Source organism: Notechis scutatus, chromosome 3 (assembly GCF_049901735.1).
Source record: "Notechis scutatus isolate UNSWTSFEM ecotype Mainland chromosome 3, rNotScu1.2, whole genome shotgun sequence".
In the NCBI taxonomy this organism is placed as follows: Eukaryota; Metazoa; Chordata; class Lepidosauria; order Squamata; family Elapidae; genus Notechis; species Notechis scutatus.
The window spans coordinates 102,616,692-102,632,530 of record NC_142011.1 but is presented as its reverse complement, the minus strand read 5'-3'; the positions used below and the strand labels follow the sequence as shown (position 1 = coordinate 102,632,530).

Here is a 15,839-nt window from a genome sequence, read left to right as displayed (position 1 = left end):
AGCAAGATTCGGAGCTCTGAAGGAAAGAGATACAGCTACTGAGACATGCCCCTGTATAACCACTCCCCACTAATCTCTTTGCCTTGATGCAAAGGCTTGGAAAAGGAAGGAAATCAGAAAAGACAGGGCTTTAAAACAGAGTTGTGGTTCCTGTGTTGTAAAAACATTCTAGAATTGTTGCTATCTGTCTGTCAATTAGTTTAATCTACTTCACTGACCACTAATATTCCTTAAGCAACGTCAGTGTTACCTTCATTTTTTGGCAATTTTGTGCACCAATATAATGCGTGCAACAGCGACTTTTCTATGCCTGTGTGACCACAATACCAGAAACAGAATAACAGAATTGGAAGGGACCTTGGACGTCCACTAATCCAGACCTCTGCTCAAGCAGGAAACCTATTCCATTTCAGACAAATGATTGTCCGCTCTCTTCTTAAAAACCTCCAGTGTTGGAGCACCCACAAATTCTGGAGTCAGGTTGTTCCACTGATTAATTGTTGTAACTGTCAGGAAATTTCTCCTTAGTTCTAAGTTGCTTCTCTCCTTGATTAGTTTCCATCCATTGCTTCTTGTCCTGCCTTCAGGTGCTTTAGAGAATAGCTTGACTCCCTCTTCTTTCTGGCAGCCTCTGAGATATTGGAACACTGCTATCATGTCACCCAGAGGTGGTATTCAGCAGGTTCTGACCAGTCCTGGAGAACCGGTAGCGGAAATTTTGAGTAGTTCAGAGAACCGGCAAATACTACCTCTGACTGGAGATTTTACAGTATCCTTCCTCTGCCACGCCCACCAAGCCACGCCCACAGAACCGGTAGTAAAAAAATTTGAATTCCACCACTGATGTCAACCCTACTCCTTCTTTTCATTAAACTAGACACTTCCTGCAACCATTCTTCATACTCATAAAACTTTTGATGCAGTTGACTAGAGAGAAAATATCCTTCTGTCTTATGTCTGATGGTGACTTGGTTTAAGAAATGCAGGAAAGTGTTCAATGAATTATTTCCATTATGCCATATTCCACTACCTGTCACTCCATTCCATAATGGCAAGGCTCAGTAGAATTTGCAGGTAGGTTCCCATAAAATTATAGTCAACATCAAGGGTATAAAATCCTTAAAATGTGGAATGTGCTATGGATTGCTAGCTTCTGTCATGCTCCATTTTATGGATTGGCACACACACAATGTATTCCAAAATGACATAATTGGAAAAGCTATGGGATGGTTATTTTTGGTAAGTGTACATTAGGGGAATGCATACTTCCACCTATTAAGGACGATTACAGTGATAATGAACGTGGGTTTTTAATTGTAAGATTAATTTACAGACTACAATTATAAGTGAAAATAAGTGTCAATGCACAGGAAGCGATTTGGAATGATTTTTCACACCCTCAACTCATTATTAGTTGCTTGTCAGTCTGAAAGGCAAAGCTTGGTCTTTGATGTCATATGCATTTTATTATCTGGGAAGCTGCATAGTATACAGCACGACAAATCATTTGGATTCAATCCAAAAAAAGGTGGTTTGGAAGGAGACATAAATCAATGCTGTAAACGACACCTTTACAACTCTTCAAAACAGCTAAATCTTTTCCTAAAATGTCACAGTCTTGGAAGAGTTGCAAGCAACTGCTAAATTTATAGTCTCTTCATGCTCTAAAGCACTGATTGAAATCCGTTCCAAATAAGATGATGTAGATGATATCATTCCAGTCTTCCCCATTGTGCAATACAGCCCCCATAAACTCCCTGATCTTTGTATAAATGTTGTCAACGGATGAAACATTTCTATGCTTATTTTAGAGTTGCCATGAAGAGAAGAGGGGGAGGGAGAAAATTGAAAGAGCAGTGCAGCAGTTTGGAACCGAAAGTGCGTTCCATTCTTATCTTGCAAAGATTATAACTAAGCTACCAGAATTTCTGCCTGGCAAATCTCTAATTGGAGAACGTGATTGATGGCTCTTAGCTAAGAATGTCTTTTGTTGGAGAATATGAATTATGATATACAGAGTGAGGTGAGGGGAAACCAGGGTCAAGGGTGAAGTGAATTACATGTCTCAGAATCACTTCATGGCTTCATACAGATCATGCCGACATGTTCGCTCCTAATAAATTCTTTGAAGTTTTTGACACCTTGGCTCGAGGCTCATGATTTAATTAGGGCAACTGCATATGTATGTATTGTACATATGTAATATCAACATCAATTGTGCAATAAAGTAACCACAACTCTTCTACCCCTTTAATATGCAAATATGCCCACTTTTACAAGGGCCTATGGATGATGCTCACTTACCAATCTCTTCATATCTCATCACAGTCCCCAAATTAGCATTTTCATCTAGAAAGCAAGAAAATAAAATGCTGAAATTGTATTTCACAGGAAGACCTACAATTAGGTAATCTATTAGTTAAAAACACTATATTTACTAAGCAACTCTTACAACACAATCAATTATTGTGCTCTTTTACAAGTGTACTTAGAGCACCTTTTATAAAGACCGTAATTAAAAGTAATTACAGAAAAATGAGGGTTCTAAGTAGTGATAATAACTGGCTGAAATGAAGTGGATCAAATGTGGAAGAGGCTGGTAAGCCCAAATGCTGAATGCATTATTTCTATTACTTAGTCATGCTCCACATCTAGTATATCCCTAAGAGAGTCTTCTGAACTCCAGAATATATCAAATATATCAGATCCAGTATCGGCATAACAAGATTTTTGAGTCTAAAAGATGCCTGACAAATTGAAAAGCAAGTATCATATTAGATAGTTAAAAAAATCATTTTCAGTCCTGGTTTGGATTGATCCAACTTTTCTGAAACACATCCAAGTAATTCACATATAGTGTTCAGCACAGTCCTGGAAATACTTGGGGATAAATTGAGGGAGACTGGTATTGCCAGAGGCACAGTATACTTCCATCATCAGCTATTGTTGGTAGAAATCTTTCAGTTGTTCTATTTAGTTATGTAACAAACAATCTCCAGAAGAAAAGCTAATGTCAAGTACAAGGGAAATCGAGAGAGTCAAGCAGTTCAGATGAGTAGAAAGATCTATTGAAAGCTTAAGCTCTCTACAATAATCTGAGCTACTAACAGTAAGGGAAATGAGTGGGAATTAAGAAATCATTCAAGGTAGGCCAGACTTAGACCTCTTGTGGGCACATAGGGACTCATGACTAATGACGTGTTTGATCCCTCCCTCAGGCTCAGCCTGGTCATCTACATCTAGAAAAAAATCTAATTTCAGTCACAGGTCACAAGTTTTAGCTGGCTGCAGACAATCCCTTTTCAACAACATACCCACAAAGGTGAAACGCTCCATTGGGGGACGAACACAGCAAATCCTGCTAAGGCTTTCTCCCACCTTCCCCAAAAGTTTTGCTAAGGAAAAAAGGAAAGCAGAGGATGAAACAGGAAAATCAGCATTTAATACAGTGTGGAAGTACTATAGTTTACAAATGAAACATTATTGTTCCTTCATTCAGTGGCTTTCCTGTACAATTTAAAATGTACATATGTGGGTTGTGATTTGATCACTCTATTTTTTTTATTCTTGCTTTGACAAAATGTTACTGCTGTCTTCAACACAAACACAGCACAGAACCTGAATTTATTTCTGAGAATTACACAGCACACAAAAACATGTATCCTCTTATTCAGATGGAAATCACTAAAATACCATTCCCCCTCTGCAGTTTAAGTATATAACAAGAATCCAATTTGACCCATGACTTAAAAGTTATACTAAATTCAGCCAAAATTGAAATATTTATTTAACTTAGAGCACCAACTACAGAGTTATTTTGACAATATAATAAAACATACATTTAAAATGAAACTTAGTGACAGAGATACTTAAAAGAAAATTAAAATTAAAATCAACAATGAAAATAATATGTGGTAAAGAAAGTATAAACCAAAATCCATGACCTTCAACAGCCATTTCTAGCTAGTGAGCAGTTACAGCTATGATTAAAATACTGAGTTTAATTTATTTTGATATTTTTAAATAATATTAGTATATCATCATGAGCATGCACATTAAAAGTAAAGTAAAACAGAAATAAAAATATATATTTACAAAGTAGAAATAGATACTGTAATGTATCTCAGAATGCCAGACCTGAGGCTGGTCAAGGCAGAGATGGTTGACCAGTGATAGTGAACCTATGATATGTATCAAAGCTGACACACCACAATGTTTTGGGTAAAAAGAGCCAGCAACTATCCTAGAAAGCACGTCCTGTTATTGCACAATTTTCAGAAGCCACAGAGGGGATGTGTGCTTTCGTGTGGCTTCCAAAGCCTCCCAAAATCACGTTAAAAGGCCGTGCTCTCCCACAATCTCTAGACTTTCTGAACATGAGTTTTAACTGTATTTTACTTTTGTAGCTGTTTGAAGTTTCTTTGTATAATATTGAGGACCACATGACTGGATTAAGAAATTTTTTAAAAAATAATGGAATGTGTAAAGGATTGTTTCTCTTTTGTTCGTGGTCAGGCACCAACAACATCAAGTTTGACATTTTCCAAAGTTTTGACACACCGAGTCCAAAATATTTTCATCACTGGGCTAGACTAAATGGTCTCTCTATCAGATTTAGCAGGGCACTTGTGTTCCATTTAAAGACAATATCACCTACTGGATAATCAAAAAGTGAAAGGGATCTATTTCCCCCCCCTTTTTTTTTTCTCTGTCCCCAGAAGTTGTTTATGTGTGAAACCAAAAATTTTAATATCCAGTTCTCTTTGGATAATTCAGGTTAGTAGTTTGCAAGATAAATAAAATACTCCCTGTGCCATTAAACCCAAGTGTGAACCATTGCAGCTGTTCCAGTCAATTTTTCTCCTACCTTCTTAGGCACTCTCTGCCACCTGTTGAAGCCAACAGCAAACCAGGTGTGCCAGTCAGAAGGTGAGAAAGAAGCAGATGAAAGGATGAGGAACGGCTGAAATGTCTCAATATGCAATTTAGTGGAAGGTTTATAATTAGAGAGTGGCAGCTATCCCAAGTATAGATTATAAAGATGAATGAGAAAGTCTGACTGAAACATTTTGCTTATTTTGGGTGGACATGGCTTTCCCCTCCAGATGTCAAAGTGCCAAAAATCTAATCTGGCCAATTATTTTGGCATCTGAGGCGGGAAACACCATCGTAAGTTCTCTTCTCTCACCTGGGTTACTGTTGTATTTTCAACAGCTTCTACATTTTGGGTTTTCTGCTCATTCTTACCTGCAGTTGGCTTGTTGGAAAGGTTGCTGTTCTGGTAAATAGGTTGTGGGGTCTCGTTCTGTGGCTGACCAATCACTGGGGTCAGAGAAGGTGTGTTCACGTTGGACAGGATACAACCAGTAACTCGCTGGAATAAATAACAGAGCAGAATAACAAGAGTTGGACTGGTCTTCGGAGGTCTTTTAATCCAACACCCAGCTCAAGTTGGAGACCCTATATCATTTCAGATAACTGGCTAGTCAAAGTTAGTTTGCATTTTCATACGCTTAGTTCATAGATATCTACTGAAAAAGGGGAAAAATAGGCTTTTGTTTTGTTTTTACAAAGCTGCCCTTACCCAATTTTATTTCCCTATTGGCAACTCTGCCCAAACCCTGGGTCACATCTTTCTCCACTTTGTTCCTACACCCTCTGTCTGTCAGCAGAACAGTGTGAATATAGTATTCCTGTGTTCAGATCAGACCATAGCCAAGTTATTGAGGAAAAGTACTGTCATAGTCCTAATCATGACTGCAGTTTTCCATGTACACTTCTCAATTATCAAGAAAGATAAGGTGTAAAATGGCTATTAATCTCAATGGCTATATAGATAGTATCACCAGGCAATAGGTTTGTCAACATCTCTAGCTGGGAAACCCTTTGCTGAAGGTGGCCTGGTATTTATGGCAAGGTTCTAGAAGTCACAGACTTCTACCTGGGAAGGAAACAAAAAAGCATCCCCTAATAGTAATCCTTTAGACTGGTTTGACAAGATATTCCTGATGCTGTTAAGAGAGACCTGGGAGCTTTAGGCCTCTGGTGCTTATTTTAACCCATATGCATCTGTACTGAAAGTGTAAGTTTTTCATTCCAAGCTGCGAGAGTGGTAGCGATGTCAGTGTTCATGAGTGCAGGCTAAGAAAGATGCTTAGTTCAGCCAAAACCTAGGGAAGAAGAGCAAGATTGCAAGCAAAATCAACATGCTCTAAATATTGACAGGTTTGGGACAGGAGTATTGACTTAACTAAGCCTTTTTGTTTTCCAAGGAATCACAGGACACTAGACAGGAAGTAGGTTAGAGGCAGTGGTGGGATTCAATTTTTTTTACTACCGGTTCTATGGGGGTGGCTTGGTGGGCGTGGTAGGGGAAGGATACTGTAAAATCCCCATTCCCTCCCCACCCCACTAACCTGCTTTCCTACTCCATTCTCCTGTGCAGAGCAACAAAAGAAGACCCAACCGATCAGCTGGGACTCGGGAGGCAGAGAATAGATGGGGCCGGTTCTCTAGATCAGTGGTCCCCAACCTTTTTTGTACCAGGGACCGGTTTCAAGCAGAAAATTTTTTCAAGGACCGGGGGCGGCGGGGGGAGAAGAAAAGGAGGCTTGTTCTCTCGCTGCTCCACCATCCAAGGAAGAAACTGCTTCAAAGAAGCGGGGGCTTTTCCTGTCGCCGCAGCTATTCCGAAGCACCCGTTTCACCCCACTCCCACCCGCCCGCCAGCATGCTGCTGCAGCCCTTCAATCCACAGTGTCCCGTTCTGCCTGCCTGCCTGCCTGCCTTAGTTTCTGGTTGTTTGGGAGCAGCTTCGGCTGAGAATAATAACTATTCGCCTCTTTTACTCAGCTGAAGCTGTTCCGATTCAACCATTAACGAAGGCAGGCAGGCAAGCAGAACGGAGCACTGCGGGCGGGCGGGCGGGCGGGGGTGTGGGTGGGGAGAAACGGGCGCTTCAGGAAGCTGCGGCGACAGGAAAAGCCCCCGCTTCTTTGAAGCAGTTTCTTTCCTGTGCTGGTGGAGGAGCGAGAGAGCGACTGGAGAGAGCTGACCCAGAGAGAAGGACAGGCTTCGGTTGCTTCCTCCCTCCCCTTCTTTCATTTGTGTCCTTGATCCCGATCCAGCAGCATTCACCGAAGGTGAAGAAAGCCGCCATTTTTAAAAAAAAATTCTTTGCGGCCCGGTAGAGAGTGCTCCACGGCCCGGTACCGGTCCCGGCCCGGTGGTTGAGGACCCCTGCTCTAGATTACTCAAACTTTCTGCTACTGATTCTCCAGAACTGGTTAGAACCTGCTGAATACCACCTCCAAATTACAGCTGAGTTCCATAGTTGTTTGAAAGGGATTATGTCTGGATTTAGGTATACAATAACCATTTTTTAAAATAATCAGGCTATTTTCTGATTTCCTTTATTCCTTGTTAATTTTGCCTATACTTTGCTTGATACTTTGCTCAATACCTCTCTGCTATAGGAATTGAGACACATTAACAAGTAAAACTCCTTCCATTTGCCTAAATTGTTCTTTGAGAAGCTCCAGATTATGCAATTGTAATGCTGGGTGTAATGTCCTAGTAACAATCTGGTTAGAAGAAGAAGTAGGATGGTCTGACTCACCGGCTTCTTAAGGCTTTGAGAACAGAACATCCTTGTGGATTATATAGCACAAATGCCTAATGCCTAAGGTGCTCATCTTGCTTGGTGAATTTAAAACTGATTGATGAGCCAAAGATGCATTTCTGTTTAAAGTCTTAAACCCTCGGTAGCCTAAACAAACCATCATGTGCACTGATGTTTTCAAAGATTGAGTTTTTCAAATTCCTTTCATTGTGCAATTGCAAAAAAATGTATCTGAAACAAAGCCTGGTTGATTTCCCTCAAATCAAGGCATTTTTATTCTCTTTAACAGTATACTTCTTCACAGTATACTTCTTATTGCAATAGATGCATTATTATTCTGTAATAATGTAATAATTACAACTTTTTAAACATACCTTAAAAATGTTATGACTACCTCTTATAATTTTGAGCAAAAGGTGGCAGAGATACCTTTAAAATGAACAAATGCCCAAGAAATTGCAATATGAAAAAAGCAAAGATTGCATTTAACTTGTTCTTTAAAAATAATATAGTAAATGCAATGTATTAGAGCAGGGGTCCCCAACCACTGGGCCCCGGACCAGTACCAGTCCGTGGATCATTTTGTACTGGGCCGCAAAGAATGAATAATCGTGATTAAAATATATATAAAAATATGTTTTTGCTTCCGGGTGTCTTATTTTGAAAGACAACCACTTCCGCCCTCGCCTAACTTCCGCGCTTGACTCTTTGGCGCGTATTTATCCTGCATCAGCAATGCAAGCTAGCCCTTGCAAAATGAGCCAGAAACAGAGTTCACTGGAGAGTTTTTTTGGAAAGGGTAAATGAGACAACGATGAGACAGCAGAAGGGTCACAGACTGCCTGCAAAAAGAAAGCTGCATTTAAAAGAAAATACCAAGATTCCTACCTGAGTTATGGGTTCATCGCAACAGGTGATTCACAAGCCCCACACCCACTCTGTGTAATATGCGGTGACATATTAAATATAATGATTAAGGTTTTTGTTATTGGAACCTTCACGCCCCTACCCGGTCCTTGAAAAAGTGTTTCTGCGTGAAACTGGTCCTTGGTACAAAAAAGGTTGGGGACCACTGTATTAGAGCAGGGGTCCCCAACCACCGGTCCGCGGACCGGTACCGGTCCGTGGAACAAGTCCTACCGGGCCGCTGGCTTGCTGGGTGCCGCCATCTTGTTTTGATGAAAAAGTGCTTCCGGTGAGCTTTTCCGGGTAGAAAGCTCACCGGAAGCACTTTTTCATAAAAAAAAGATGGCGGCGCCCAGCTGATGTCGGTACCGGGCCGCGCCATAAAAAAGGTTGGGGATACCGGGCCGTGGCGTAAAAAAGGTTGGGGATCACTGTATTAGAGTATGCAATAACAGGAACAATCTTTTTGTCTGCCACCAGAGGGTGCTGTATTCTTTTGCAAAAGGCAGAAATAAAGAGGTGGAACATTATTATCAAGCATTGTTGAAAATTGAATGTGTACCCTCAGTGGAAATGAAAAGTTTGATCTACAAAAGAATTATTTAGTATTTCTTTGAATATATAGAAATACATATGTCAACATCTATAATACATTACAATAATAATGTGGGAGTTAGCTATCAAATCTTCCTGATTACAAATTAACAGAGTTGGGAGGGACCTTGTAGGTCATCTAGTCCAACCCCCTGTCCAATCAGGGGACCCTACTTCTGACAAATGGCAGTCCAATGTTGTCATGTCCCTGTTGGAGTCTGACTCTGAGGGAGAGGTGGAACAGATGACAGGGAGTGGGAGTGTAGCTCTGATGGTTGTGGAGGAAACTGGGGAAGGGCACAGGCTGGACGGGCATTCAGAGGAAGACCCAGGTCCATCCCCTCTAGGGCACACAGGGAGGAGCAGATAAGGGAGAAACATGAGTGGCATGGTCTATGGGGGAGAAAGGGGCCCTGATCCCCTTCATGGGGATTGCAGCTGGGAGGACTGTTTAAAAGGACAAACTGTGCATGGCAAAGTTGCTGGAAGCAAAGCATACATTATTCTTGTCGAAGCTTATTTGGGTTTTGGCTTCCTCCCAATTGTGGTTGCTGCGTTATCTGGTAGAAGTCTGCAAGTTATCATCCTGGCTTGCCATATTAATTACTTCAGTGTGGTTTGTGTAGGGTTTTATTATTTCTAATTAACTTTACTTTGGGTTCAGACTGCATTTACTCCCTCCATAGACTGTTTTCTTTAAGAGTTTGATATCCAACCGAGGATAATTGGACACTGGGGCCCGAGTTGGAGGCATTAAAGGGAATTTATTCTATTTTTGTGACTTTGTTATTTTTGCCCTGGGTCTCAAATCTCTTCTTGAAAGTTTCAGGTGATGAAGCTCCCATAACTTTTGAAGGCAAGCTGTCCATTGGTTGATTGTTTTCACTAACTCCTCTAACAGCCTTCCCAAATGTACTGCCCATCATAACTCTCAAATTCTTCTATTATCTTCCCTCAGCTACTGCTGCCATGTTCATAAAGAAATCAAATATCATTTCAAACATATTACCATATTCCTGTTAAATGATTTGTTAAGTTCAGATTAGTGTCCAAAAATGTGAGCCGTGACTTGTGGTCAACAAGTTCCTTACCCCTGGCTATTTTGTTGGGAACATCAATATCTCTCGAAAATTGTGGATAAATCCTTCTCTTTTTAAAACGAGTCAAAACAGAAGCCAGGAATTTTAGAGGACTCCAAATGACCCTATAAAATGATTTCTGACAAATAAAGGGAGAGAACACTGGGGTTTCTAAAACAAAGCTAACCATTTGATGCCCCTTCCAATATGTTGCCATGACCCTTGACCTGCCAGAATTGGTCAAGCTTTCAAATTGTTGTTTTTCATAACAACGAAAGGAACAAAGGTGCTCAGTGGAATTTTCCTGGACAGGAAACACAGCAGCCACCGGAACAGTGTAGGGCCTTTTAATCATACTGAGAAATATGCAAACAAATTAGATGTTGTAAATATTTTGGGCTTCCTTCCTCCTTAAGCTCCTCTGAAACATCAATTTCTGAATCAAGGAAATGGTGGGGGAAGGTGGGAGGCATTTCTCTCCTCCCCTGTTAGTATGACTTTCTAATATATTGCTTCTCTTTCCCCACAATATTCCCAGGGTTCTCTTTCTCATTAGCATAATCTGAGAGCTAAAATGAGCATGGCAGTAAATGTGTCTCTCTTTAATTTTTGCTGTATTTTAATAATTAAGAGCCACTATGAGAAGCTCTGCTTTCACTGAGTCCATGGCACATGGGAAGGTAGTTTTTTTTCTTTAAAAAAAAAAAGTGGAGTGATTTATTCTCTGCCTTTCAACATTTACCAACAGAATTCATTCCTTTTTTAATCCGGCCCTGCTAGAAATCACTTCCATGTGATAGCTATTAAGCCCCACTAGCATCAGTTAGCTTCAGGAGCAATATTCATCAAGCCTACTACAAATTAGGGGGAGCTTTTTTCTCCCCAACATCTCATATTCTTTCTGAACATTTGCACACACTCAAAGACAAAGCTTTGAAGGTGTTTGGCAGGGGAATCTCCAGGGAGGGTAAAAAAAAAAAAAGACAAGATGGCAGTGGTGATTGCATAATCAAACCCTTGGGTTTTTTTTTAATTGCCATGCACATTTTTTAATTTTTAAACATTTTTTAAAACCCTGTACCTTTGATTTGGCTGACACCCTGATTTTTTTTTTGATCCCTCTGCAGACCCCACCAATGGTGGCACTCAGAATGGTTTCCTTGTCTACTTTTAGCAGTGCCCACAGTCAAATACAGTATGTGGTTTCTCCTTTTTTTTTCCCCTGGCATTTTTTATTGCTTGTATGCTTTGTTTTTTGAGAACTAGGGCAGGATGGGAAGCAAGCAAAGTACATGTCAATGTGTCAATATTGTCAATATTTGAAGTTTCTTAGAAGCTGGAAGATAAAATGTGTATGGATTTATGCACACTGTGTAGAAAATGGAAAGGGAAATAGTTTGCTCATTATTTTAAGACTAGAACTTGAGTTTATTGAATGAAATAGTGTGTGGTGAGAATTAGGATTTTTTTTTGTCATACAGTGCTGAATTAGCCAATTGAGCTTGCTACCCACATGATGTCATGATGGACATCAACTTGGACAACTTTAAAGGAGGAGGTGCAGCAGACAAAGCAAATCTTCAATTCAGAGATATGATTCAAAACTGATTTGGTCAAGTATCTGAACCGTAGGAACCAGATTGGAAGCAACCCCTATTAGACAGATTCATGGAAGGTAAAGTTACTCATGGTTACTAGTAAAAATGGTGATCAAAGCCAAATAACTTTCGTGGCAGTTGTTGAGGAACTCAAAAAGAACGACACTGTTTCCACAGATATCTTGTTGCCCATTTGTGAAAAGAATATTTGGCTCTATGGATGGTCTGATAAAAAAAAATCTGTGCACTCAAGATAAGATAACATATACATCTTTCCAGTCAGATCAGAGCAGTACTTTCAATGACCTTTTTTTTTTTTTACAGGACTAAAATTACAGTTGTAATCAGAGTTATATTATCCACTTTCAAACCAAAAGGAAAGAATAGCTAAGTCAAGTCCAGACCTTATACATATTCACATCCCAAACGAGCAGAAAGGTCCATAATCAACTTTGTTTAAGAGTTTGCTGAGACACTCCATTAACAGTTTATATAAGTGGGATAACTGGTGGAATTGATCCCGAATTAAGAGCTCAGGGTACAATAAGGAGACAGAATGTTGGAAAATGACCATTCCCTCCTTAGAAAGAAATAAGATAGCAATTTTAAAATGAATTGTACTTCCGTACCTAAAGTATTTGCCAATCACATTCACAAGAGAGTTCTCATTTGCTCCAATTTTGTTGATGGGAAACAAAGTGCAAGAAAAGAGTGCTAAAGATTTCTAACAAGTATGATGGCCTTTAACAAGTATGATGGCCTTTTGCTGGGGTTACATAATATAGACATTGTCCACACATCGTGCCCTCAATATACATTCAGAATGGGGCTATGCTATACTGCTCTCCATGTAGCTTCACTATGTGACACGGGAAGGACAGTTACTGGCTGAAATTCAGACATTGCCATTCATGGGAAAAATCACCACCAATCAGCCCTGATGTAACATTCATAAATGAATTTGGAGCTGGAGCTCACAAAAAGTGTTTTGATATGATTCTGGGATGCTCTTGGGCACATAAGACTTAGGAGGGGGGGGGGGAATATGTGTGGTTGTATGTTGATGCCCTACTTGCACCAAGTTATGTTTTATATTGAAATTAACCTCTGAAAGAACATCCAATGAGAATGGAAACTGAATTTAAGAAGTAAAAAATATCTTATTGCCAGGATACAAAACGTCTGATTATTCTTAATCCCTTTTCTGGTTGTAACTTAAAAATTCTAATTTTTGAGGTGAAGCCACTTTCCATTACATTTTCAATGAATAACATGAACTTAACCCCTTAGCCAGTGGTGCTGTTCTACTGGTTTGGCCCAGTTCTGGCGTACCGGTAGCGTCTAAGATCAGCAGAGACCAAACCTGTTCTCTCCGATGCTCTGCAGTTGGGCCCACTTGCCCACATGGGCTCCCATACTGACCTTTATTGAAGCGCAGCTGCTTTGTGTGGCAAAGCAGATTGTAGCTGTTGAAGCTACCGGGAGTGTGCAGGATTGCAGGAGGTAAGTAGGAAAACCTCTGTGCATGTGCAAAGTGTGCCTTTGGCACACGCGCGCGTGCAAAGCGTGTGTGCATGTGCACATAGCAGGCCCACCAAGCCACACCCACCGAACCAGTGGTAAAACTACTTTGAAACCCACCACAGCCCCTAGCCTAGTATTCTCAATCTCTGCCATCAGCTTTAGCCATTAACTCACTTTCATCAGATCCCGGTGATGTTCCAGTACACTGCAGGTGGTTTGCCAAGTATCCTGATAACATTCCCAGGGGTCCACCCTACGATGAGGAAGAAATTAGAAAACTCTGATTTGACAATCATAAATAACAATTACAATTACAATTACAATTACACACACACACACACACACACACACATACACACACACACATATATATATTGCAAAATTTTACTTTAAACCATTCCATCTGAAAGGAAATCAACCCAGAATGTGAGACAGTCTGTTGCCCCAAAGAAATCAGAAAGGGAAAAAAGTGCACCTGGTTCAGGTTCTCTATCTGTCAGTTGATTTGGGGAGGTTTTTCCCTGCTCCAATCAAATGTATCCGCTCTGTTTGTAATATGTGTCATCACCTTATCATGTATAAGTAAGTATATTACATACACCTGATTTCAGGGGTGGGATGCTACTGGTTCTGCCGGCTCTATAAGAACCGATAGCTCTGAAGAGCAGCAGACACAGAACCGGTTCTGTGTCTGCTGCTGTTTGGCCCACCCACCCACCCGGGCTCTTACCTGACCTTTATTTCCTATTTTTTCAACCGCAGCTGCTTTGCGTGGCACAGCTGAGGTTGAAAAAGCAGGAAAAAAGTGCTTTTTCAAACACTGAGCACCCGCACGCAGCGCTTATCAGCAGTCCAGGTGGCACAGCTTTAGGTATACACGTGAAACGCATATATGCACGCAAAACATAATCACCAAACTGGAAGTAACACCAGTTGAATCCCACCCCTGCCTGATTTTGGTTACTCTTGAAAAGCTAAGTAGGAAGAGACCACCCTGAAAGGGCTAAAGCAAGTTAAAGGAAAACATCCCGAGAAACAGGCCCGACAAACCAGGTTCATATGGTTGCTTAAGAGACCCATATGGAATGTCCGTGAAGTAAAACTCAACATGAAGAATTTTTTCCCTTTACATTTTATGGATTTGCCTACATACAGTATGTACTGGCCTGTGGCCACAATTCCCTTCGAAGAGAAAACCAAGGAGAAGATTAAATGACTACCAATTGTAGAATTGTGTTATTGACAAAGTGAAATCAACTGATTTGGTTGCAGAGATTCTTATACTGGGCTTATGATAACGTTTTGCTGAATTGTTTTGCTGGTATCATCATACTGTTTGCTGATTTCAATATTGGAGGACAGAGAGTAGTCTGCCTTTCTATAAACTGACTTTTCAAAAAATAATATAAAAGGAACAGATACCGGAGCTAGGAACATCTTGAACTAGTATAATAGAATTTACACCAGTTCTACCAATTTAAAGTTAAGATGATGAGTAGATTTCAAAATGGATTTGTCATCTGATTGTAGGTCTACTTGTTTCTTGGCAAAACCTTGCTCAGATCAACTGGAAAATGCTAACTGTCATTTCTTCTTTATCAAACATGACAGAATATTTAGTAATAAATTGTTGTTTATTAGAGCCACAATCCTGTCATGCTTGCAGTCTTTCGAGCAAACTAATTGTACCAGAGTTTTTCCAATATACTTATGGTCATGACGTGTTATCATCAAATAAAACTGCCTTTCCTCCTGTGTATTTAGATTCTTATCTCTAATAGCAAATATTGGGGTCCACTTCATCTTGAACAAATCTAATTTCAGGCCTTCATGTCAAAATTCGAGATGAGGGAGTATTGTGGAAAACAGATGTGTGACACTAACCCACACAAAAACAAGGAAAGGTCCAGCACAGGAATGCTTGCACTGAAATATGTGTGGGAGTTGGTTGTAAAGAAAAGGTGATGGCCGCACAGGGTACATGTTAACATCCCCTGTATTTGTTAGATTTATATCCCACCTTACTTCAGGAACTCAAGTTGGTATACATAGGAGGAGGGAGCCTTAATTTCCCCATAACATCAGTGAGGCATGTTGGGCTGAGAGAGAGTGACTGGGCCAAAGTTTTCCAGTGAGTTTTTTTGGCTGAGGGTGGGCCCTTATGATTACAGGTAGTCCTTGACTTACAACATTCATTTAGTGACTGCTCAAAGTTACAGTGGCACTAAAAAAAGTGACTTATGACTGTTTTTCACACTTATGACCATTGCAGCATCCCCATAGTCATGTGATCAAAATTCATATGCTTTGGCAACTGACTCATATTTATTGCAGTGTCCTGGGGTCATGTGATCACCTTTTGTGACCGTCTGGCACACAAAGTCAATAGGAGAAGCCAGATTCATTTAACGACTGTGTTACTAAGCTAATGATTGCAGTGATTCACTTAACAACAGTGGCAAATAAGGTCATAAGATGGGGGCAAAAGTCACTTAACAAATGTCTCAATTAGCAACA

At 40.3% G+C, this 15,839-nt stretch overlaps 1 protein-coding gene across 1 annotated transcript in view; it reads right to left on the bottom strand.

Annotated features, from left to right (window-relative positions):
• The window catches only part of NMNAT2 (nicotinamide nucleotide adenylyltransferase 2), an 85,736-nt gene that overhangs the window by 13,264 nt on the left and 56,633 nt on the right, over positions 1-15,839 (bottom strand). Inside the window, exons 4-8 of the mRNA XM_087960863.1 lie at positions 13,497-13,575; positions 5,248-5,374; positions 3,315-3,395; positions 2,305-2,349; positions 1-16 (exon numbers count right to left, since the gene is read on the bottom strand). The exon at positions 1-16 is cut by the window's left edge and continues 61 nt beyond it. Of these exons, the coding sequence (XP_087816989.1) occupies positions 1-16; positions 2,305-2,349; positions 3,315-3,395; positions 5,248-5,374; positions 13,497-13,575 (348 nt within the window). The remainder of the gene's footprint in view (positions 17-2,304; positions 2,350-3,314; positions 3,396-5,247; positions 5,375-13,496; positions 13,576-15,839) is intronic.